At 45.7% G+C, this 26,703-nt stretch overlaps 1 protein-coding gene and 2 pseudogenes across 1 annotated transcript; 2 read left to right on the top strand and 1 right to left on the bottom strand.

Annotated features, from left to right (window-relative positions):
* Nucleotides 1–10,699: 10,699 nt before the first annotated feature.
* Nucleotides 10,700–12,087, top strand: LOC127317465 (exosome complex component RRP45B-like). The gene is made up of 6 exons (XM_051348043.2): nucleotides 10,700–10,843; nucleotides 10,975–11,184; nucleotides 11,266–11,361; nucleotides 11,462–11,576; nucleotides 11,704–11,784; nucleotides 11,878–12,087. The coding sequence occupies exons 1-6, from the start codon at nucleotides 10,716–10,718 to the stop codon at nucleotides 12,079–12,081; spliced, it is 834 nt and encodes a 277-aa protein (XP_051204003.1). The 5' UTR covers nucleotides 10,700–10,715; the 3' UTR covers nucleotides 12,082–12,087.
* Nucleotides 12,088–15,305: 3,218 nt separating this feature from the next.
* Nucleotides 15,306–17,082, top strand: LOC127323532 (cyclin-dependent kinase B2-1-like; annotated as a pseudogene).
* A 4,445-nt stretch (nucleotides 17,083–21,527) lies between these two features.
* On the bottom strand, nucleotides 21,528–22,648 carry LOC139834105 (uncharacterized; annotated as a pseudogene).
* Between the last annotated feature and the right edge of the window lie 4,055 nt (nucleotides 22,649–26,703).

Genomic DNA, 26,703 nt, shown 5'->3' with positions numbered 1-26,703 from the left:
GCAAACCCGCGTCTCCTCCACCACTGCGTCACTCGGACGTGGCAGAGGCGAAGCAGGCTCGGGAATCAGCTCCAGCCGGTCCCCCTGTGCGGCGCCCTCCGAGACCGCCTGTCCCGGCGTAGACGACGTCGAGGTGACCTGCTGCACCGGTGGCGCAGGGTCCGCAACAGGCGGCAATGGCGACGCCGTGGCCGGCTGCGTCACTGCCTGGCGGGGCAGCGAAGCCAGCCTCTCCATGGCCGCCCCTGGCGCGCGCGGCGTGGAACCACCCACCGGCTGCAGCAGCGATGTCGTGGCTGGCTGCGGCGCAGCCAAGGGGGTGAGCGGAGTCGGCTGCGCATGCAGCAAGGCCACAGCGGCCCGCTGTGCCATCGAAGTCGGCGACACCACTGACCCCGTCTGAGTCAAAGAAGGAGACGGAGTCGGTGGCTGTTGCCCCCGCGGTGGAACGGAGACCGGACGAGTACGACCCTGCATAAAAATCCGAACTCTGGAGGGTGAGGGCTCCCGTGGAGCTACAGGGGGTGAGGCGACCAAGTGAGGCGCCTCGGCTCTGGCCCGCGCCACAATCTGCCGCCCTCTATCCGTCATCGGTGAGTGGTTGAAAGGAGTCAACGCCACCTGCGTAGACTGCGCCGCCGACGTGCCAGACTGCGTCGGGGGATGTCCATCAACATCCATACGAGCAGCCTCAGGAGTCGTCTCGGCAGGTGCATCATCAGGCCTGTCCTCCTCTGAACCATGTGAACCATCATCATTCCCTCCCTCCTTCCAGAAAAAAGGTCGAAACCGAGGGTCAGGCTGGAACCCCTCCGCCTCACGAGTGAACCGAAAACGATAACCACTAAGCTGTAAAAGAGCAACCACCTCCAGGCAACCATTATTCTTCTCCAGAACCGAAGGGTCACGCATAGCCACCAGAACACGAATAATCCCCTGACTCCGAAGAGAGAACAAATCAACATCAAGAGTGGTGCCAATAAGAGAACCCACAGCCCAGATACCCAAGAAATGTCGCACAGAATCTGGTACACCACTGACGTGCACCCAAACCGGCTGCATAACGAAAAGAGGCTGAACATCCTGATGCACCCAAGAAGAAACTAGAACCTGAGCATTAACCTTGGGTACACTCATCTGCATACCATCAATCCGAGACAAGTCATCAGCTGTAGGAATACCAATAAGAAAAGCATTAGCCCCATGGGGCACCGCCTCCCATCTCCACGCTGGGTTCCCTGGACACATGCGGGCCATCAGACTCTGAACATCAGCTGCAGATACAACTCCTTCCCCTGACACCTGTACTAAAGCTGTGGGTGTCCCAGAAGAGATCGACTGTGGCTTATACACTGAGTCTGGAATCTGAAGATCAAGTGTGGCATCATTACCGCAACCAACAAAGAAGCTCGTGGGTCTAGGCAACTTCAGAACCGGACACCGAATAGTGGGATGTGCCCCTGAATCACAAATCAGACAATAATGAATAGCCTTACAAGCTTTAGTAGCATGAGTATTAACATCAAATTTCCAACACTTTCCGGCCTTCTTCTGCTTCGCCACTGGTGCAACGACCTCAGGAGCAGTGACCATAGGCTGCACAGGGACCTGAGGAGTATCAGAAATCACCATCGGAGCTGACACCAACTGTCCAAGGGGTGGCACAGTCTGCACCAAGGGTGGCGGCTGCTGTCCAGCCGGAGGCGCCGGCAGCCCCTGAGCCACAGCAGGCTTCTTCTTCCGCCTCTTCTTCACCTGACCAGGCTGCGGTAGTGGCTGCTGGAGTACTGGCTGCTGCATGGGAGGCTGAAGCATACTCTGCTGGTTAGGAACAGAATACTGATACGGACCTTGAAAGTGCTGGTACTGCTGAGGCGGAGTAAAGTGCACCGGCGGCTAAGGCACCGGCGGACGAAAAGGCGGACGATATCCCGCAGAAGGACCCACGAACGGGGCAGGCTGTCTCGGCGCAGGGGCGGGCTGCGGCATGGGCGCACCCGCCGGCCACCCCTGGAAGCCAGGGGGTCCCATGTAGGGACTCGGAGCGACGGCCGACGCTGTCCCGGAAGGAACCGCCCCAGAAGCCGAGGACGCGGGCGTAGACGCGGGCGCAGCCAATGCCGCCGTCGCCCCGGGAGGCGCCGGAGGCCTCACAGCCCCGGCCATCCCCACAGCCGCGGGGGAACCAGCGACAACCTCGGCGAAAGATCGCCGCTGCCCAGAGAACGCGGGCGGTGACGCCCAGACGGAGCACGGCGTCAACGAGTCCGACGTCGGCGAGGACGAGGCGGGTGCTGCGGGGCGCGAAGAGGAGCTGAGCGACGATGAAGACGAAGTGGGAGCAGCGGAAGACGACGGCGGCGTTGCAACCGAAGGCGACGACGATGACAGGACAGCTGCGGCGTACGACAGGGGGCGATTGGCGGCGCGATGTGAGGGACTAGGGGCATCGATCACGTTACGTGATTGCATGTGCCCCTCGATCCCTCTACGCTGTGCCTCCCTGACGGCCCAACGAAGCCCAGCCCACTCCGTCCGCGGCCCAGCAAGGGAAGCCGCGGGCGCCATCGAGGCTGATTCGAAGCGCGACGTGAAATGCGGCTTGATCGGCGCCTCCTCCTCCGATGATCGCGCCGCCGTCTCCCAGTCCGACTCCGCCTCCCCACATCGCCGCGCAGGCAACACGCGGCAGATCGGAGGAGCTCTCCCTAACGAGGGGCGCAGCAGCTCCTTCCCCGCCGGCCGCTGCGGTGAGGCCGCAGCGAGGAAATCGCCGAACACCGGCGCCGGCGTCACACGACGGCAAGGTAGCGGACCTCGCCATGGTTTGATCCGCGGCATACGGGCAATCCTCAAGCCCACAGGCGAAGAAGACGCAGCCCTTGACGTCGTTCCTTTGGTCTTCATCCGCGTAGAAGGCGACAAGGACCTAGCCCTTTCCGTCGACCTGCAAAACGGAGAGCTTACCTTCGACGCCGTCGCACGCGACCAAGCCCTGGATTCCCTGGTCGGGTAGCCAATCTTAGACCAAAAATCCGCCTCCACCTCCTCATCGGTCAACGTCGGCGACCGCCCGATCTGCGGAACCTCCGGCTCAAGGCCTAGGACGGACCAAGCCGCCTCCTCCGCCGTCGCCCGAGCGTCCTCAACGGGGTCATCGTCTTCCTCTTGCAGGCAGAAGAAACGAGATCCCGCCACCGGAGACAGAGGGTTCGCCGACGGCGACGCTCCTGCCCGCACGCGGCACCCCTCCTCGTCGCCCGGCATAGCGGCACCTCTAGCCTTAGCTGTAGCGGACGAAAACTTGTTTCGAGCTACAAAAGAATACTCCTCCTTGGCTGGACTTGGTCGCTATCAAAAGCTCACCGGCCTCCTTCCGGTGCTACTTGATGGAACCAGAGGAGGAAATAGCTTATTTCGTCTCTAAGCCATGATCAACTGTAAATCTGTCCTACTACTTACTAGAGAGTGGACTTTCAGAGCAGGTGCTTGGTGAGCACCCGTATCCACACCGTGTATACTGCATCAAGATCCGTGCAAGTTCTTCTTTTCCCCTTTCAAACAATTTCTCATTTTTGTTTCTCTCACACCACACATTGTTTGAACTCAAAATTTTGCAAATCACTTAAACATAACAATTGGAATGTGGGAAAATATTTTGGATTTTTTATGTCATTATCTATATATGTATTTCAAGAATTTATTTTGAATTTTAAATAATTTAAAATTTAAATTTGCACAAAAAAATTCCGAACTATTTTTCCTCCATCCTATTTGCTATTTTTGAGTGAGCTGCAAAAAAATCAAATTAAAATATTACACAATTTGGAAGATACAAAAAAGACAAAGTTGAAAAATGTGGAGGTGCGCAGAGCGCACCTGCTCCATTCAACTTTTCCCCTACTTACTAGTGTACGTTTTTCAACGAATGGATGATTTTTCAACTGGCCTTAAGTTAGTTTATTATGTTTTCCCACTCTAATAAAAAGTCAAAATTATATGGATCAACCCCTCTGCCATCTTCATTCCGCGTTAGTGTCCGTTAGGTTGGCTGATAGTGTCATTATCTTTTGCTCTATCTTTTGCATCTCGATTATTCTCCTAATATCGGGTGAAAGGAAGGTATAGGAACAAAGCGGCACAAGCCAGACTAACCTTGTAGGTTGCTTAAAGCTGCATGAACCATCAAGCCAATATGTTAGAACGTAAAATTATGGAAAACGCTTGCTTTCGGGCGACCGATCGCGTGCCCGCGATCGGTCCCTTACTCGCTCGCTCGTCCGGCGGCCTGCCAGTAGCTTTTTCGCATAGGCCCATTAGCCCATAAACACTCCCTGCTGCGATTTTAGCCCATGCAAGCAAAGCAGTCAGCGCAGCCCATGCAAGCAAAGCAGCCAACACCATTCTAGCTTCGTCATGCCGCACGTAGAGATGTTGTATACGTTCGTTACTTTTGTAACAATTGCGTATAAAATTTATTGGACCTTTCTCTTCTGGCTGTGTGTCTATTTGTGCACCATTTTTTGTTGTTGTAATTATTTGTGACTTTTGTAAAAAATAGATGCCGACTTTTATTGTAATTCAATCTATAGCAAATTAATTATTGATTGACCACTTTTGATTGTTTGCAAACATATGAATTTTTGTTGTAATTGTTTCTAACTTTTGTAAAAATAAACGATGATTTTTGTTGTAATTCAAGTTGTAGCAAATTAAATTATTTCTTAACAACTTTTGAATTATTTGCAAAAATATATTTTTTAGTTGTAAATAGTCTGTGGTTTTTGTGGATGATGTTTGCGACTTTTGTTGTAAACACCCAAATTATTTGTGGCCTGTGTTGCTAATTATTGTTGTAAATATTTTACTGGTTTGTTCTAAAGATATTTCTAGAATGAAAGCATACTTTTATTGTAAACATCCAAATAAAATAATGTTGGTTTTTGTTATTAATTATTGTTGTAAGTATGTTTCCGATTTGTTGTAAAGATATTATTGCATGAAAACTGACTATTATTGTAAACACCCAAATAAAAAATATTGTTTTTGTTGTTAATTATTATTGTCTATATATTGATAATTTGTTGTACATATATGTGAAGATTTACTGTGAAAATTTTGGTGTAATACTTTTTATTTTTTGTACACAAAGCGGCGGGTTTTTGTTGCTATACTAAACAGCGGGTTTTGTTGTAAATATCTGAAAGTTTGGGGGCAAAGGGAAACACGTGTTCGGTTTAAACTGATAGGCTTAGGACCGCGGGTTGATTTTCCAAAAACCAGGGGGCAAAATGCAAAAATCGAAATGCTGCTAATTCTAGCCGGTAGATCGCGATCGGATGGCCGGGATAGCAACCGATTTTATCAGCCCCGGTCGGTCGCCCGACGCTGAGCGCTGCCCTCAAATTATTGAACCCACAGCGACACACATGGCAATAAAGATTGTCTAACATGTTGCTTCGTTGCTGAACTAACATGCAAGAAACCGAGAAGATAAAAACAATAAACACGAGAACTACTATCTTCGTCCAAAAGTAAGTAACTTATTTTTTTATTTAGATATGGATGTATCTAAAGTTGTAGACGCTTTTAGTATGTCGATACATATGTATCTATATAAAATTGAGTTACTTATTTTAGGACGGAGAAAATACTAATCACACTAATATCACATCGCACTTGCCACCATTACTATTATTCATAGGCCGAAGCACTAAGATTACTCATAGTGGGAGTAACTTCACTAGTAACTAAGTGTCTAACTCACCAAATTTGCTTATGTGGTAGTGAGTTAATAAGGAGAGAGGAGGATAGAGTAACATAACTAGTTACTGTAACATCACACTTCTCAAGATACAATGAGTCATTGAGTCTACAAGCTAATTAATGAAGAAGATGTTACTACTCCCTCTATACCGGTTTACTGGGCTCATTGTGAATTTGGAGGAATACAAAATTTTAGGGCTTGATTCGGCAATTAATACGTGTGATTAACTCCTTAGAATCCGGCATTGCTGTATTTCGGCTAACTTCCCACCGCTCGGTGCATGCAAAGCAAGCAGGACCACCCAATGCATGCTATCAATTTGGAAGCAGTAAGCATGCGCTTAATTCCCTTAGAATGTGGGCATGGATCTGGTCTTTTGCATTCTCTCATTAACTACCGCACGGATTGATGGGAAAAACACGATTACCAGCCCCTCCAAACGACGAAGCTCGTCCAATCGGTGATTACCTAAATCGCAGCGCTAGGTGTACTAAGCCTAATAAACCGGTATAGAGGGAGTAACCACTATGATGTTAATACTAGTATATGTTACTTCCCACTATGACTAGTGCAATGAACGACCTAACGGATCTAGAGTTAATGTTCATGGGACAAAAGCACCACACACTATGATATCAATCTTTTGGCCATGATTAGCACACTACGATGAAAACATTGAAGACTCTTTGGTTCAAAGGATTTGCATAGAAATTCTAGATCATTAAAATCCTTAGGGTTATTTTCCTGTAGTGTTTGTTTGATTTGTACAAACTTTTTCTAAAACTCTTATATTTCATTGGAAGTCTAACCTGCCCTCAATTTTTTTAGTATCCTTTACTTTTTCGGTGATAGACTCAAACAAATTTTGGAACACATAAATCTATGTTGGATTTAAGCTGACATGACATTATAATCCAATATTTTATTATTTTTTACTATTCCTGTGTTTTGAGAAATCCGCGAACCAAATAGTCCTTTATTCTGCATGACACCGTGGAGACTCTATGTGTTCCAATATTTTTTGTGGGGATGGCGGTGTTGTTAGCCTAGTTCGTAGGTAGTGGAGCCCATTGTTCTTGCAGTTTTTTCTTATCAAGTTTTCATATCATTAACTGGGCCAAAAGTATCTGATTAAAACTGGACAACCATTGTCCATTTGCCGTACAAAAAACGGGGCAACTACAGTTGAATCAGCAGGGTACTCTTCAACACCCGGGAGGTCAGGACCAGGAGGAGACCGGACAAAATTAAACGTCAAGGCTCAAGGACAATGGTGTCCGTTGCCTGCAACACATGCACCTATGCCTATTTTTGCCTCTCTCTGACCCTCTCTATGTTCTCCAACCACCATTAAGCCATCCTAAGGTAACGAAGAGTGCGATCATCCTAAAGCTGCTCCTAACCACTCGTGTCCAACTACCCCGGCCTATATAACCCTGTTCCAAGCATCGATGGATCATCAAGCTAAATAAGACTCTCCCAACTAATAAACTCCCATCTCGCACCACCTCGCCTGCCAGTACCCACGCACCACCGTCCGTACGAAATGGAGATGAAGAAGATCGCCTTCGCCGCCCTCGTCGTCGCCGCCTCGGCCACCGCCGTCGTGGCCTCCGAGGAACATGCCACAAGCGAGGCCTCTGGTGTTGCAGTCGCCCCCGTTGCCCTCGTCGCCTCCTTCCTTGCATACTTCCTCTACTGATGCAGACACCAGGGGAGGGGTTCCTACTTTCTAGCACCGCATTAGTCGCACGTGTGTATACATGCGAGTGATATGGTGTAGCTTTTACTATTTTCATGTGATCAAGTACGGTTGACCACTGATACATACTGTATGTAATGTAATCAGGCGGATGTTTGCCGAAAAAGTTTATTTATTTTTCTGTCTTATGTAAACCAATGTATTTCTTGAATTGAATATATCATATCCAAGTTCAGTTTACAGTTGGTGTTACCTCCTCCTGTCGTTGCAAATATTATGATGCACTCTGGTCAAAACGATGAAAAATTAAGAAAATGAGAGAACTTCCGGTGTGCCATTCGTAAGGGGCTCAGTTCTGTCTCTCTCTCACACACGCATGCACTGCTCAAAGGTTTGTTCCCTGCAGTACCGCCGCCGCTGCATATCGATTTTGAGTTCTTTTCATGCATTCTGTTTTTTTTCAACTAACTATTTTGTGAGCTCTAGCTAGTAATAAGTGTATAAAAGACCATTCTATGTTTCTTATTCTCAAGTAATATTTATTACCACTTGGCACCAAAATGGATCTGCATTCAGCGGTAAGAACTTATGTTTCTACGTGGAAAGAGAAATCTTGGCGGACCCAAGATTTTTATCAAGCCTAGGCGCACTGTAAGTCTGGTCAAATATTCATCAAATTTTCATCAAAATAAGTCGTGTCGCTAGTCGGAATCTTGGGCGTGTGCCTGGGCTTAGGGATGGTTGGGTCCGCTTATGCTTAGGAGCGGGTTGAGTTCATCGTAAGTTACATACTCTCCCTCCAGCCTAAATATTTATCGCAGAGCTAGGTGAAATATAGCCTAAAATATTTCTAGATTTATTGAACCCGCGACAATCATTTAGAACCGGAGGGAGTACTTTAGATTCGAAATTAAAATCATGTTCACTCTTATTAGGGGCATGTAGAGAATTTACTCGAAGGTAAGAGGAATCTAAGTTATGAGCACTCTTAATAAGTTAGGCCAAATTTGGTATTGGTGACTTTCAAAACAATTATATATATATGTCTTTTAAAATTTTATTTGGTCAAAAAAATCATTGTAAATATAATAACAAAGATCTCAATAGAAAATTTACGTGTGGTCTACTATTCATCACAAATATCTTAATAGAAAATTTACATGGGTTAACAACCGCTTGGTAACAATTTATATATGTGCCAAGACTCAAGTCTTAACTCAATAACCCCATACTTTTTACCATGATATATCTACTATTTATTATACTACCTTCATCCCAAGGCTTAAGGCTTATATTTTTTTAGAAAGTCAAATTATGTCGAAATCTACGAAATATCATATTAGCTGATAGATTCTTAAAAAAAATTGGTCAAACTTTACTTGGTTTGACTTAAAAAAAATAAGTTTAAGCCTTGGGATGGAGGTAGTATGTAATTAAAACAATGAAAAAGCAAAGCCACCACAATCTTTTGTGTAAGCTAAATTTGGTATGTTGATCTTCTCTCACCCTAATTAATTATAACGACTCAGAGATTAAAATAAGAATATAATAAACCAATGTATGTGTATTTGAAATAGCAACCGAATCAGTGACTTTACAAAGATAAGTCACCGTTCGACTTTCCTATGGGAGTGCCATCCTATCATGATCCAATGCACACATCTGATCCAAAATTTGAACATGAAATTCACACTATTCAAGAAAAAATGAAAAATGTAAATCATATATCATCCGTTGAGTATTCTGAAAGTTTTATTCCTTTTGAGCAATTGGATTATGAGTAATTGGTTTATGATTCAATTGAACAATTGGATTATGATTCAATTATTTTTATGAGTAAACATATGTATATGCCACCATTAAGGACCCATTTATCTCCTCAATATCACCTTCAAATTATTCACAAATGTTACAACTATTAGGTGTAGTTGGGGTGGAAGATCATGCGGTTCGACCGACCTAGATAGCCATTGTGCAAGGTAGGAACATCGCAAGAATGTTCATAAATTATGCCAAAATAAAATGAGTGGTGTTCTTTTTAAAATTTGACTTCTAAAGGCTTGTGGCAATGTAAAATAATTATTTCTTCAACAAACATTGAGAATATAGGGTTTCTCTATAAAGTGGCATGCATGGGTTTATAATTACATTTTATGGAGACAGTATCGCCATAAAAGTCAATGATAATATGGGACATTACTTCCAAACAAAAAAAAATTTGTGAGCGATGCACAACCCATGTTATTTAACATTATTAATGTTCGCTTGCCAAAGTTACTAAACATGGGGAAATATAAGATCGAATTGAAGGATTGGTGCCACATCCGATGGATACATGGTGTAATCTCTATCCTATAATATGCCCATGATACATATTCTTTATAATATGACCTTCAAAACAATTAGAATCTAAAGTCAATACTCTCAACATTCGAGAAACCTTAGGGTATATCAAAGAATTGAAGAAGATTGAGAAGGACAAGAAAAGAATTGAAGAAGATTGAGGAAGACAAGAATACAATTGAAGAAGAAAAGATGCAACTAGAAGTTTACAAAGTACTCTGAGTATATTTATGAAATAAATAAATTGTGGAAATAGACTAGTCTTGAGCACATGGCTTTGCACAGTCTATAAAATAACTCGAAATTGCTATTACCTCTATCCCGGTGGGTAGGACCTACGCGTATTTATAGGTTGTTAATTTAATAAATATAAAATAAGTTGTAGAATTATACCGTTAGAATGTATAACATCACTAGTTTCCAATAATACATATAATATATAACTTATATTATATTAGTTAAATTTATAACCTAAAAATACATGTACGACCTATACACGGGATGGATGGAAAAGTGTGTAAACGATTTTAAACGCAATTGTAGGCGCCAGCTAAAGATACTCTTACTGCCAGCCTAGCAAATTAAGCGACCGAAGCGGCTCGCAATTACAGGAAAAAATATTACCTCTGTTTATAAAAGAATATCACAATACAGGAAAAAAATACTACCTCTATTTATAAAAGAATGTCACAAATTTATTTAAATTCGAATGTATCTATATAACTTCTCTAGATATATCTAAATTTAGATAAATCGACGATATTTTTTATGGATGGAGGGATTTATGGACGGAGTAGCAATCCACAATCTCTGTCAAATCAAACGATATAAAAAGAACAAAGCTCTAATTCCCGACCTCGGCGGCGTCTAAAACCCTAGAACAATCGGCCGGCGAGTAACGAGATGATGGATGAGCGGTGGTTCCCGACTGTGAACGAGCGGGAATTCATCGAGCAGGCCTTCGAGTCGGGCCTCCGCGTCGATGGCCGCGGCCCCTTCGACTTCCGGAACCTCAAAATCGCGTTCGGCAGGTACCTCGGCTCGATCCCCTTCCAATCCCTTCTTCCATCGTTCACGATTGGTGCTTCTGCTGCCGCGACGGCGTCTACGGCTTTGCCGCCGCCGCTTCAATGTTTGCTGAAGTTGCTGTTGGAGTCTGTAGGGAGGATGGCTCGGCGGAGGTGGAGCTCGGCGAAACGCGCGTGATGGGCTATGTTACCGCCCAACTGGTCCAGCCGTACAAGGAGAGGCCTAACGAAGGGACGCTAGCTATATTCGCCGAGTTCTCGCCCATGGCTGATCCTGCCTATGAGCCCGGGCGACCTGGGGAAGCAGCGATTGAGCTGGGCCGTGTCATCGATCGCGGCCTAAGGTCTCCTAATTAATTTGCTGTCTGATCTTCTTTGGTCGAATATAATCGTGAAGTTTAATGATGACTTTTGTTGTTTCTCAGGGAGAGCCGAGCCGTGGATCTGGAGTCACTGTGCGTTGTTGCTGGGAACCATGTCTGGTCTCTGCGTGTCGACCTTCACATTCTGGACAATGGGGGGTATGTATGGGTTGTATATATTGCCCACTGATATATTTATTGAGTGACTCCTTCTGGTTTGGGTGCTAACCGGGTAAGATGACATGGTTGAATTCCTCAGGAATCTAATTGATGCGGCTAACATTGCTGCATTGACAGCTTTGTCGACATTCCGAAGGCCAGAATGCACTGTTGGTGGGGATGATGGTCAGCAACTTACAATTCATGACCCTGATGTAGGTTTATATTGGACATTCTCTTGCTCATTCATTCATCAACATTCCAGCTCATCTACAAAGCACCTTCAATTGTTCAAAAAAAAAGTACCTTCAAAATATCTTATGTTTGTACTGTATTTTTCAGGTCAGGGAGCCACTTCCGCTAACAATCCACCACCTCCCCATAGCTGTAACCTTTGCTTACTTTGGTGATGGCAATATCATGGTATATTTCATAGTTCTAATTTTGAAAGGGTACTGTTAGTCACCATGTTGCTCTCATCTTCTGATATTTTTTGGCTGAATTTTTGGTGTGCAGGTTGTTGATCCAACATTTAAGGAAGAAGCTGTTATGGGAGGAAGAATGACAGTTACAGTTAACTCGGACGCTGATGTCTGTTCCATTCAGAAAGCTGGTGGAGAGGGTGTCATGCCAAGTGTTGTCATGCAGTGTTTAAGGATTGCTTTACTTAAAGCTGCTGATATAACAAACGAAATAAAAATCAAGGTGAGTCAGCGGTAGTTGTTTATGTGTGTGTCCGTGCGCTTGCATGAAGAAACAAATTGCGTGCATATGCACAATCTCAGAGACACCCAATGATGCTAAGCAGCTAAGCGGAGGTGATGACAGTCAGCAAAATGTAAAATGGATTTCACCCTTGACTGGGGACCGAACTGTTAAACACAAACAACCCTCCATCTTCTTTGGTGGCCCATCAAATTTTTAGTTACTAGAGTGATGTACTTGTTCTCTGAATCCTAGTATTAAATAGTTGCTTGATATATGTTTTCCAATTACCCTGATTTTGCAATGTAGCCATCCATACTCCAAATGAGTTTCATTTAGCTCTTGCAGAATCTTTCAGTTGATATAAGCAGTCTATTTTTCTAGTTACATGATCTGAGTGTTACTATCTATACTGAACTTCCCGGACATGTAATGTTGCTAGGTTGGGGTCATGGCTTAGTTGGAAATTCTAGTCATATCACTCCCCACAGAATAAGATAGGTCCATGGAATGGAAGAGATAATTAAATTTAAATTAATTAGGCTTTGAGCTTCTACTTCATTTAGAATGTAGGCATTATTTTCCCCTTGCTTCCGAAAAAAGAGTCAAGATATAGTGGGGTACATGGCCAGGGGCCACGGTCTCCGTTTTGTCCATATTTTGGCCCAATTCTCTCCCAAATACACAGATGAGAAGTGGATGAGTGGTCTACCAGTAAATGCCCAATGAGTCTAAAAGATGCTGCCAAACCAAAATAATAGGAAGAAGGAACGACATGGAAAGAGTTAGATTAATTAACTTACAGGTCTGCCTGCTACGAGTTAAATAGCATGTATGCTGGTTGTAGATACAGTTACTTGGTTTTCTTATTTTTCTTGATGGAATGATGATTGTAAATGTTGCAGAGGTTCTTTCAGAGATTGAAGCTGAATATTGCTCTCTTTAATTGTACCACCATTGTTGTAATATCCAATCACGGATGTGTTTTTGTAGGCAATATTTAGCATATCTATAAGCAAAGCTTTCCTGGTCTGAACTCTGAAGGTCCTTCATCTAGAGTGGCAGGTCACCCTGGATTAGGTTCCTGTTTTCATCGTGTGTCCAGTACTTTCTTTCTTAGGCGAACCAGCAGGACCTTTGCTTTTACATTATAGGTGAAACTAATTATTACAAGGCATACCAGAGAACTGCTCTCTCCGTTTCATAATTCCTGTCGTGTTTAATTCAAATTTGAACTACAATTACGGCACGAATTATGGATCGGAGGGAGTAGGAAAAAGCAAAGAAAAATCCTTTGGTGATACAGAATTGGGATCGCTGACATAGGCAAAGTTGGTAAATGCTTAAGGACATCATAGTTTCTCGAGAATTTTGCAGACAACTCCATGGATACCTTCACCTATGGGCTCGCAAAGCCTCGAGCACAGGACGTAGGTGCACAAGTAAATACCCTCGAGCATGGACTGTAGCGCGGGCTTCTCAGAGTGCACGGTCCGGCTAGCCGGAGCCTCTGCCCTTCTTTGCAGCTGCGCGGATTCTGCCGGTGCAACTTCTACTACTTCATGATCCTTGTTGGACCCCTCCACGGGCACTGCCGGCTCAATCGTCGGAGTGTTGTCGTGACCGTCTCGCACATTCAGCCTTGCCGTCGGCCAGTTCGTCGTAATTCTCTGTTCCCTGCGGGTGACAGACAGCAACCGTGTCCAGCTAGAGGTGGGAGGAGCGAGGCGGGACTTGCAGCAAGCCTTCTTCGGAGTCGCCGCCGCAATTCCGGTGGGTTTTAGAGCACCGTTGAACTGGAGTGGGATGGGTTTGGAGCACATCTCGCTTGGTGTATTGGGGAATTCTGTGGCTCTTACGGGTACCCAAGCCTCCCAAGGTGCTTAATCCATGGGCAAATGAAGGAGTTTTATACTACTCTGTATGTGCTATCTGTCGTATAGGGAGAGAGACCTCGGTGATGGAAAGCGCATTGGCGATAACCGGACGGCGTGGTGCGGTTGTGCCTGCCAGCCAAACACTTCGGTGTTTACAAGGTGTGGTTTTGACTTCGTATTGTGTTTTCATGAACTGGTCATTGACCGTGTATCAGATGGTTTGGTTTTGTGCGTGTGATGTTCGAGTGTAATGATGTGGACGTCCTTGGAATTAATCTAAAACGAATTAGCTCGTCAGTGCAAGGATTAGTAGTTTAGTTGTGCCTGCAGTGTTGTATCGATGATCCTCTTGTAAGTACTGACGGAGTCACGGGATACTTAACAATAATCTGAAAGGTACCGTTGTATCCACACAAAAATTGTGACCATTGATACGAGACTGAGTCAATTTTAGTGTAGTTTGTTCCTAGTACACGCATTTTCGTGTGTGATTGACCAAAATATGCTGTAAATGTTTCCACCACACACTCATCAACATTCCATGGGCCTTGATCGCACAAGACAAACTTGGTCATACATTGCGCTGACATGTTGAAGTGTAAATCGGCGTCTACGCCCATGGCTACTAGTCAGGATATGTTTTCTGATGTTCGAGGTCTACTCACATCTTATATATGATGCTACTACAAAGTGTCCTACAGTATCTCAAGATTACTAGGCTTGACACTTGCTTGCAGTATGTGTCTCTATATTCATGTGCCTCACGACATGTGTCGGTCTGGTGTCAAGCGCATCTTGCGTTAGTGCGCCTCACTGCTTTCGATGGCATGCACTGACATTTTGCTTTCTCAGTAGTCATTTTTTTGCATTTTCAGATCATGATTGGGCTGGCAGTAGTGATGTTGGGTGGTCCAAGGAAATATGTTGTGTGCTTTGGTCCAAATTGAATCGTGTGGAGTGCTTGAAATTAGGCACTACTAGGAAAAGGCTTATAGCCGCACCCCTTACCGCTGGCAAATACGATTTGAAGATGCCGGCGATAATGCCTTCCAGGGGTTCCTAACACTACCGCCGGCGAGATTGAAAGGATGACGCCAGGGGTACGTCCATTACCGCCGGCGAGTTGGGCACGAAGGTGCCGGCGATATAATGGCCGCGGGGTCCCAATTGGGCTTGGCCTTACCGCCGGCGATTTGGACCCAAAAACGCCGGGGGTAGCGGGCTCTACCGCCGGCGAACACGAACCGAAGATGCCGGAGGTAACGAATGCCAGGGTGGACCACCCGGGCTGAATTTACCGCCGGCACCCCGTACTAAATGTCGCCGGGGATAAGATTGTTACCGCTGGCCTTTTCAGGCCAATATCGCCGGGGATAGAATAGTTACGGCTTACTTAGCCCAAATCGAACCATCTCCATCCCCAAAGACCAAATCCCAACTCGAACCATCGCCGTCCCCAAATCCCAAATCAAACCATCGCCGTCCAGCACCAGGGAGCGTTGGCGGCGCCACCCATGACGATGACGGGTGGCCACAAGATGCGCGCCATGGATCTGCACGAGAAGCTGGAGAAGGTCGGGGAGGGCACATACGGCAAGGTGTACAAGGCCCGGGAGAAGGTGACGGGGCAGATCGTGGCCTCCTCGAGGACGACGAGGGCGTCCTGCCCATGGCGCTCAGGGAGGTCTCCCTGCTGCGGATGCTGTCCGAGGACCCGCACGTCGTGCGCCTACTCGACCTCGAGCAGGGCCAGAACAAGGAAGGCCAGACCATCCTCTACCTCGTCTTCGAGTACATGGACACCGACCTGAAGAAGTTCATCCGTGGGCACCGCCAGAACCACGAGAAGATCCCCGCACACACTGTCAAGGTACCTATTCCCCTCCGTACCCCCGTCTCTCTCTCTCTCTCTCTCTCTCTCTCTCTCTCTCTCTCTCTCTCTCTCGTCGTTCGTTCCCCAGATCTTGCACGCCAGGTGTTTGTCTGAATGTTCCCGACAGTGTCTGATCGTTTGATAAGGTGGTTGATGTTGTGCATGCAGATCCTGATGTACCAGCTCTGCAAGGGCGTGGCTTTCTTCCACGGGCGCGGCGTCCTGCACCGCGACCTCAAGCCGCATAACTTTGATGGACGGCAAGACCATGACGCTCAAGATCGCCGACCTCGGGCTCAGCCGTGCCTTCACGGTTCCTCTCAAGAAGTACACACACGAGGTCCGCTTCCAAGTTCCTTTACCAGCAGCCTTAGCACCTGACTGACGATTGATGGTTGTTTCTGCACGATTGTCCTTCCTGGATCTGCTCTTCATAACGCAGTATGAATACCTTTGCAGATCCTGACTAGTATGTGGTACAGGGCTCCCGAGGTCCTTCTTGGCGCCACACACTACTCCACGTCGTCCGTTGGCTGCATATTTGGTAAGATGAGCTCGATTCTATATGGCTGTTGTAGATAAGCACTTCTTCAGAGTTCAACACCTTGTAAAAATAGCAGCTGTATTTGGTTCACAGTGATGGATTATGTGTGCCTCTGTATTAGGTTTTACTCTGTTCAAATTGCAACCTTCGTTGTTGATTTGCATATCAGTTAAAGTATGTCCTGATGTTAATGAACCATGACTTAATATTTGAACTAGTGCACGCTGCTGTGCAAATCAGTTAAAAATATTTCAGTGACAATGGCAGTTGTTGTAATGTCTCTGTAGGTAGAGGAGGGAGACGTGGACACTACTAGAAATAAGCTTATAGCAGGACGTGAGTAATCATGCTATATCAATTAGCAGGAGGTCAGTGTCATCTTCCTGACTCGGGGAGAACGTTGAGGACGACGACAAGATCAGGGAAGCTCTCCTTGTCGAGCCGGCGAGACCGACACTGCCCTCCAGGCGGCAAGAAGCTGAGCCGAGCCGGAGCTTTGCTTGTCTAGCTGAAGCTTCTGGCAAGACCGCCAGCTGAGGCGTGCTGAGCCCTGCACGAGATGGATCGAGAGGAGGTGGAAGTGGAGCAGAGTAGGGCGGGATGCGGGAGGCACGCGCAGATGCGCTCTGCTGGGTACAGCAGGCAGCTAGCTAGCTCGATGTGCTACAGCAGACTGATCGCATTTTGTAACTTTTATAATTATTAATTTTTTTTGTTTCTTATATTCATTACCGCTGGCGCATAGCCTTGGTTGCCAGAGGTAACTGATTTTAATTCTTTTTTTTTGTTTCTTTAAATATGTACCGCCGGCACATACAAATATGGCTTATGCGCCGGGGGTAACAGATACCCCCGACGAATATGCAAAGGCGCCGGGGATAATGGCATGTTACCACCGGCGAAAACGAAGGTGCCGACGGTAAGGCATTACCACCGCCGAGGTGATCGCCGGCGAATGCGAATGCGCCGGCGGTAAGCAAAATCCTAGTAGTGAGGCTACCGCATCACGGAGGAATCCTTTCCGATTTCTCAAATGTTGACTAGGGATGATATGATGTGTTCTTGGATTCAAATTTAATTGCTTGAACTGCTCGAAAGCAAGCTACCATAACATGTAGTAGAAGTGAAGTCGGATATAAAGCTATTGCCAATGCTATTGCCAAGATCATTTGGGTGCAACTCTTGCCGGCCAAGACACCCTAGTCCTTTTCATGTGACAACATCAGTGCTACATATATTTCATCTTATCTTATGTTTCATGTATTGTGCTACATATATTTCATCTTATCTTGTGTTTCAGGTACGGGCTGACTATCGTTTTGTAAGGAAACACATGTTGCATGTTGAAGCAGCAGCTCACCTCCTCTCCCTTGGTCCCTGGCGGCTGGTGTGGTTTTTTCTGTCTTAGGGTTAGCTCTCCTCCAGCTCCCTCCTTTTATAGGTCAGCACACATATGGGCTTGGACCACTTGGGCCAGAAACATGTCCAGTGTTCAACACTCCCCCTCAAGATGGATGGTAGATATCTATCAATCTCATCTTGTCACATGCCAAGTTGCATTCCCTTGTTCGCAGTCCCTTTGTCAAGCAATCAACAATTTGCTTCCCAGAACTGACATGAGTAAGGCTGATGATCCCAGCATCAAGTTTCTCTTTAATGAAGAAGCGATCAATTTCCACATGTTTTGTCCTATCATGTTGGACTGGATTATTTGCAATACTTATGGCTGAATGATTGTCACACCAAGCTCTCAAGGGCCCCTTTTTGAGAAGTTTCAACTCGCTCAGGAGATGCTTCACCCATAGCATCTCACACACCCCTTTAGATAAGGCTCTGTATTCAGCTTCTGCCGTTGATCTGGACACAACTGTTTGTTTCTCGCTTCTCCATGACACCAGATTTCCTTCCACAAACACACAATAGCCTGATGTTGATCTTCTATCATCTCGACAACCAGCCCAATCAGAGTCGCTATAGCCATCCACCTCAAGGTGCCAACTCTTTGCAAACCACAATCCCTTTCCCGGAGTTCCCTTCAAGCATCTCAAGATTCTGTGCATTATATCAAGATGCCTACTCCTTGGTTCATGCATGTATCTGCTTACCACACCCACATCATATGAAATGTCAGGCCTGGTATGACACAAGTACAAGAGTCTCCCAACCAATTTCTGATAATTTTCCTTATTCACTAGCTCACCTGATTGTGCAGTCACTTGATGATTTTGTTCAATTGGGGTAGGGCCCGCACGACATCCCATCATGCCCATGTCACTCAAGAGATCTAGGGTGTATTTTCGTTGACATAAAGATATTGCCTTCTTTGTCCGAGCCACTTCTATACCAAGGAAATATTTTAGGTTGCCCAAATCTTTCACCTCAAACTCCTTGCTCAAACACTCCTTCAATCTCTTTATTTCCTCTTGGTCATCTCCAGTGATGATAATGTCATCCACATAAACTGCAAGAATGGTGATCCTCCGCTCAGCGTGTCTATAGAACACTGTGTGGTCACCATTGCATTGACCATACCCCATACCACACACAACTCGTCTAAACCTATCAAACCATGCCCTTGGAGATTGCTTCAGACACAAGGATTTCTTCAGCCTGCATACTTTTCTCTTGGTCTGTGAGGTACCAAAACCTGGTGGTATCTCCATGTACACTTCTTCCTGCAGGCCACCATGTAAGAAGACATTCTTGACAGCTAATTGATGCAACTTCCACCCAAAGTTAGCAGCACATGAAACCAGTATTCTTACTGTGTTCATCTTCGCCACTGGAGAAAACGTCTCATCGTAGTCAATTCCATAAGTTTGACTAAACCCTCTAGCGACCAATCTGGCCTTATACCTTTCTACCTTCCCTTCAGGATTCTGCTTCACAGTATAGATCCACTTACAACTCACTGCCTTTTTCCCTGCTGGCAATGTGGTTAGCACCCATGTATTGTTTTTCTTCAGTGCTTCCAACTCTTCTATCATCGCTTCACGCCACTTCGGATCTTGCTTTGCTGTCTTCCAATCGTTTGGAATTGACACAGTTTGTAGAGAGGCCACAAAAGCTCTATAGGAAGGAGACAAAGCCTTGTAAGAAACAAATTTGCTAATGTCATGTTCATCAGAAACAGTTTGTAGAACATGCATTTCGCAAAGAGCCTTCCTTGCCACTTCACCCTTTCTGGTTGCTTCACATGTCTCCTTTCGCAATGCAATTGGCAGATCCACTATGTCCGATGGGCTGGTAGCACTACCTTGTTGCTCTCCCTGCACATGTGGCTGCCGTCCCACTGTGTCAGATGAACTCACATCACTACCTTCCTGCTCCCCCTGCACATGTGGCTGCCGTCGAGTGTACACTTGGAGATTCTGTGGCCACCGATCCTGAACAGGGGCAGGAATCTGGGGAGAATCAAGCGGAATCGTACCCACTATTGGTTGGACTTGAACCTGCACATCACCATCAGGTTTAGTACCCATAGAATTGCCCTTAGTGTGAGACACAACCTTCTCCCCCTCATGACCATCTTGCACAGAGTGAAGTTGGTCAAGTTCTGCAAACAACAAGCTCAGATCAGTTTGCTCATTATAGAATGGCTCGGATTCCCAGAAGGTGACATCCATATTTATAAACATGCATTTTGCAGAGGGACACCAACATTTATACCCCTGCTGACTAGAGGAATAACCAACAAAAACACATTTTACTGCTCGTGGGTCTAACTTTCCAATCGATTGTCTATGGTCCCGAATAAAGCATGTACTGCCAAATAATTTTGGAGGGACAACAAAATTATTTTTTCCAAACAACAACCCGCATGGGGATTTCATACCGAGTATCCTGGAGGGTGTCATGTTAATAAAAAAAATGGCTGTCATGACTGCTTCACTCCACAGGAACTTGGGCACATTCATTGGGTACATTAGTGAGTGAGCTACTTCCAAAACGTGTCTGTTTTTCCGCTCTACTACACCATTTTGGGAGGGGTATCTGGGCAAGTCGTTTGATGAAGAATACCTTGTTCAGACAAGAAGGCCCCAAATGTGGTGTTCAAATACTCCGTGCCATTGTCAGTCCTGAGCACCTGCACCTGTACTTGAAACTGATTCTTTACATATGCATGGAATTTCTGAAAATAGTGAAACACCTCATCCTTGTGGCGCATCAAATTAACCCAAATCATACGAGGATGGCAGTCAATAAAGGTAACAAAGTACTTTATTCCATTCGCTGACACCACTGGGGAAGTCCATACATCTGAATGAATAAGCATAAAAGGAGATATGCTCCTAAGCCCCTTACTCAGATATGAGGCTCTTGTATGTTTAGCATATTCGCAAGCATCACATGTTAACTTGCCATTGCTTATTCCACACATAATATCAGGAAATATTTTACTCATCTTATCGAAAGACACATGCCCCATCCTACAGTGATGGATCATAGCTTGTTTTTCCTTGTCCTCCATGGTTGCAGCATACACCAACTCTGGTTGCACTCCTTGTTCCACATACCAGAGCTCCTTACGCCTGGTGCCAGTCCCAACCATCTGCCTCGTCTCCCGCTCATGAATCATGACAGCAAACTTGTTAAAAGTCACACTACAGTCTATGTCATCAATGAGAGCACTCAAAGAGAGCAAATTAACAGGAACTGTTGGGACGTGTAGAACAGATGACAAAGAAATGTTTGAAGTGCACTTTACTGTGCCTTCTCCAACAACAGGTTGTTTTGTACCATCGGCAGTTTGAATGGTGCCTTTGTCAGTAGGAGGATGCTTAATGTATGACTCAAACACACCAAATTTACCCGCAACATGCTTAGATGCGCCAGAGTCAAGAATCCATTCTGTATCATACTCATTAGTAGCAAGGGATGCTTTTTCAGAATTACCTTCATCCATGGAGACTACATCTGGGCATGGGCAGCCCGGCCCGAAAATCTTGGGCCGGGCCGGGTCGGGCTTGCACTTCGGGCCGGGTTTAGGCCTGAAATCTGAGCCCGAACGTCGGGCCGGGCCGGGTTTGGGCATTCATTTTTGTGCATTTTAGCCTGGTTGGGCCAGGCTTCTTGGACCGGGCCGGGCTTTTTGCTTGTTCGGGCCGGGTTCGGGCTTAAAGTACAGGCCCGACGGTCGGGCCGGGCCAGGCTCGGGCCTGACTTTTTACCCGCGGGATTTTTTAAGCCCGGCCCGAAACCCGGCCCGGCCCGAACTTTGCCCAGGTGTTTTGGAGACCAAGTTAGCAAAGTTTCCATAGGAAGCACCATCCACTTCTGCATCCTTTGACATCCCATTGTCCACTTCAGCCGCCATGTGTGCACTCTGACCACCGGAGTTTCCGGTGTGTCCTCCTCTACCTCTAGCAGTTTGACATCCTGAGTATCCACCTCTACCTCTTGACATCCTGCTACTTCCCCCTCTGTTATATCCCCTGCCTCTACCACGAGTTGGGCAGTACCACTTCAGGTGACCAGTCTCCCCACAAATGAAACAATCTCTAGTCTCTTTCCACTCTCTATGCTCGGTCACAACAAACGTTGGAGCTGACAAAACTTTCTCATCTGCTGGTTCGAGAGAGAGCCGCACCTCCTCTTGAGCCATTGCTGCAATGGCCTCGTCAAGAGTGGGCAAGGAGGTGTGGTGCAGCAGAGATGCCTTTCTACCATCAAAGCACTTACTTAGCCCCTCCAAAAACTTAAGCACACGCCTGCGCGCTATCCACTTTTGCCCTGACTCGATGGAGGCTGCATCATAGAGTTCGAGAGGGTCACAGTTATCCTGATCAGCCCATAAGGCTTGCAGCTCTGCCACATATGCCATCACTGTGAGCAATGAGCATGACATTGCCCTTACCAGAGTACTGGATGGACAAGCTCTTCCATATTTCAGCAGCTGTGGACAACCCCTCCACGGAACGCCCAATGGAGGGCACCACCGAGTTCAACAGCCACCCAATAAGCAGAGAGTTGACGGTTTTCCACTTCTTTCCCTCAGCACTAGTCTTGTCTCCTGGTTCTTTGACAGTCCCCAATAATTACCCATCAAGATCTTTCTGATCCACAACCAACATTGCCCTCTGAGACCAACTCAGATAGTTGGTAACCCCCTCTAGCTTGATGTGTGTGGGTGATAGGTCAATCTTCTGAACCACTTCTTGTCGGGGAACAATGGCCTCAGAGCCACCCCCTTTTGAGAGAAACAACATGAGCTGCTCGAGAGCCTCCGCAAGGCCTTTGGGCTCACCCATCTGCACTCTCACCTTCACCCAACAAAAACAACAAACAACTTCGGGGCACGCTTACCAGCAGCCTCCTATCACCAGCAGCAGGCACACACAACTTGAGAAACCACCACCCCTGCTTCACTCCTGGACAAGCAGCTGCACGCAGCAGCAAGAACCACAGTCCAGCTTGTCCTTCTCCTTCCCCTTGCACGCAGCACCACCTCGTCTCCTCTCCGCCGCACAAACCCACTCCCTGCCTGAACCGGCTTCCCTTCAGGCACCACTGCCGCCTTGCTCTGATACCATGTTGGAGCAGCAGCTCACCTCCTCTCCCTTGGTCCCTGGCGGCTGGTGTGGTTTTTTCTGTCTTAGGGTTAGCTCTCCTCCAGCTCCCTCCTTTTATAGGTCAGCACACATATGGGCTTGGGCCAATTGGGCCAGAAACATGTCCAGTGTTCAACATTGCACATAAGCTACTTTAAATCATGGTCATCTCTTACAAAGATTATCTTGTTGACATCTTCGCGAAGTCGTTATCATTTGCCTTTGCTTGAGATTTGACGCCATAATCTTAACCTCCTGGACATTGTTAAGAAAAGAGCTAATAATCTATTTCAACATCCCTCCCATGTTAATTGTTAAGTATGGACATACAAAGAACTTAAACATGGGAACCATGGGATCGATTAGAGACCGCAACTATTTTAAAATTAGTAATCCCTTGGTTAGGTCTTCAAACTTGAAAGCTATTGGCATTGATATTATATTAAATTTGATGCACCGGTCAGTTCATCCAAAAGTATGAAACTGATGAAGGGTTGATAATATATTTCAACATCCCCTCGCACAACCGTGTCGGCTTACCATGCCACCGATTTTTGCTACATGTACGTCATCTTCTATGATGAACCATGGGTGTCCGACAATGTCATGGTTGGCATTGAGGCCATCAAAGCCATCTTGATCAAGTGCTTGTGACGGTAAAGCACACGTCCGTTGGGAACCCCAAGAGGAAGGTATGATGAGTACAGCAGCGAGTTTTCCCTCAGTAAGAAACAAAGGTTATCGAACCAGTAGGAGATGAAGATCACGTGAAGGTTGTTGGTGAAGGAGTGTAGTGCGGCGCAACACCAGGGATTCCGGTGCCAACGTGGAACCTGCACAACACAATCAAACTACTTTGCCCCAACTTAACAGTGAGGTTGTCAATCTCATCGGCTTGCTGAAAACAAAGGATTAAACATATGGTGTGGAAAATGATGTTTGCTTGCAGAAAACAAAAGAGAACAATGATTGCAGTAGGTTGTATTTCAGATGTAAAAGAATGAACCGGGGTCCACAATTCACTAGTGGTGTCTCTCCAATAAGATAAATAACATGTTGGGTAAACAAATTACAGTTGGGCAATTGACAAATAGAGAGGGCATAACAATGCACATACATATCATGATGACTACTATGAGATTTACTTAGGGCATTACGACAAAGAACATAGACCGCCATCCAGCATGCATCTATGCCTAAAAAGTCCACCTTCGGGTTAGCATCCGCACCCCTTCCAGTATTAAGTTGCAAGCAACAGACAATTGCATTAAGTACTGTGCGTAATGTAAACAATACAAATATCCTTAGACAAAGCATTGATGTTTTATCCCTAGTGGCAAAAGACATCCACAACCTTAGGGGTTGTTGTCACTCCCCCAGATTGAATGGAGACATGAACCCACTATCTAGCATAAACACTCCCTCTTGGAGTTACAAGTATCAACTTGGCCAGAGCCTCTACTAGCAACGGAGAGCATGCAAGATCATAAACAACACATATAAGATAGATCTATAATCAACTTGACATAGTATTCCGTATTCATCGGATCCCAACAAACACAACATGTAGCATTACAAATAGATGATCTTGATCATGATAGGCAGCTCACAAGATCTAAACATGATGGCACAATAGAAGAAGACAACCATCTAGCTACTGCTATGGACCCGTAGTCCAAGGATGAACTACTCACGCATCAGTCTGGAGGCGGGCATGGTGATGTGGAGCCCTCCGATGATGATTCCCCTCTCCGGCAGGGTGCCGGAGGAGATCTTCTGAACCCCCCGAGTTAGGGTTGACGGCGGCGGCGTCTCTGGAACTGTTCTGGTATTTTGGCTCTCGGTACTAGGGTTTTCGAGGACGAAGGAATAAATAGGTGAAGGGGCAGCATCGGGGGAGCCAGGGGGCTCCCTCCCCACGTCACGGCGCGGCAGTGGGCCACCCGCGCCGCCATATGGGGAGGCCCCCCTGTTGGCCTTCCTCGACTCCTCTTCGGTCTTCTGGAACACTCCGTGGAAAATAGGGCCGTGGGCTTTTGTTCCGTCCAATTCCGAGAATATTTGTAAAACAACTTTTCTGAAATAAAAAACAACAGAAAACAGGAACTGGCACTGTGGCATCTTGTTAATAGGTTAGTCCCAGAAAATGCATAAAAACATTATAAAGTGTGAATAAAACATGTAGGTATTGTCATAAAACTAGCATGGAACATAAGAAATTATAGATACGTTGGAGACGTATCATCAAGACATGCTCCGGAATAGAAGGACCCTACATCAGCTACCTCGCCTCCGAGCTGGATAAGCTAGTGCCCGTCTCTGGCCTTATCGTCTCAGAGCCACCATAGGCTGCGGGAATGGCACCACATGTATGGATACAGGTGGAGCCACCCCATACTTCTACAATATACCAACTACCACATGCAGCATTTTCTGTTTCCAACCAAATAACAATAAGTGCTGCGGCTTTCAGCTTTCGCCATAAACATAAACAAATAAGTGCTGAGGCTTTCAGCTTTCGCCATGAACATTAAAAGTAAAACGAAGAACACAAGTGTTCAAATGAAAAAGCGGAGCATGTCTCTCTCCCACACAAGCATGTTAGGATCCGATTTATTAAGAAAACTAAAATAACAAACGAGAATAAAAGCACACGGATGCTCCAAGTAAAGCACATAAGATGTGACGGAATTAAAATATAGTTTCACTAGAGGTGACCTGATAAGTTTGATGAAGAAGGGGATGCCTTGGGCATCCCCAAGCTTAGACGCCTGAGTCTTCTTGAAATATGCAGGGATGAACCACGGGGGCATCTCCAAGCTTAAACTTTTCACTCTTTTTGATCATATTATATCATCCTCCTCTCTTGATCCTTGAAAACTTCCTTCACACAAAACTCAAAGCAATCTCATTAGAGGGTTAGTGCATAATCAAAAATTCACATGTTCAGCAAGGACACAATCATTCCCAACACTTCTGGACATTGCCCAAGGCTACTGAAATTAAATGAAGCAAAGAAATCCACTCAAACACAGTAAAAGAGGCAATGCGAAATAAAAAGGCAGAATCTGTCAAAAACAGAACAGTCCGTAAAGACGAATTTTTTCGAGGCACTTAACATGCTCAGATGGAAAAGCTCCAGTTGAATGAAAGTTGCGTACATATCTGAGGATTACTCATGAATTTTTTCAGGATTTTACGATTTTTCTGCACAGAGAAAAGCTCAAAACCTTGACAGCTAAAAATTTGTTTCTGCGCAGAAATCTAAATCTAGTATCAACTTTCTATCAAAGACTTTACTTGGCACAACAATGCAAGAAAATAAAGATACAAAGGTATTGCTACAGTAGTAACAAGCACCTTGACTCAAATATAAAAAAAATTGTAGAAATAAAATAATGGGTTGTCTCCCATAAGCGCTTTTCTTTAACGCCTTTCAGTTAGGCGCAAAAAGTGAAAATCTAGTAACATCAAGAGAAAAAGCATCAACATCATAATTTGTTGTAATAATAGAATCAAAAGGCATCTTCATTCTCTTTCTAGGGAAGTGTTCCATACCTTTCTTAAGAGGGAATTGATATTTAGTATTTCCTTCTTTCATATCAATAATAGCACCAACGGTTCGAAGAAAGGGTCTTCCCAAAACAATAGGACAAGATGCATTGCATTCAATATCCAAAACAACAAAATCAACGGGGACAAGGTTATTATTAACCGTAATGTGAACATTGTAAATTCTCCCAAAAGGTTTCTTTATAGAATTATCAGTAAGATTAACATCCAAATAACAAC

This window comes from Lolium perenne, chromosome 1, assembly GCF_019359855.2.
Source record: "Lolium perenne isolate Kyuss_39 chromosome 1, Kyuss_2.0, whole genome shotgun sequence".
NCBI lineage: Eukaryota > Viridiplantae > Streptophyta > Magnoliopsida > Poales > Poaceae > Lolium > Lolium perenne.
This window is presented reverse-complemented; position numbering and strand designations above follow the sequence as displayed.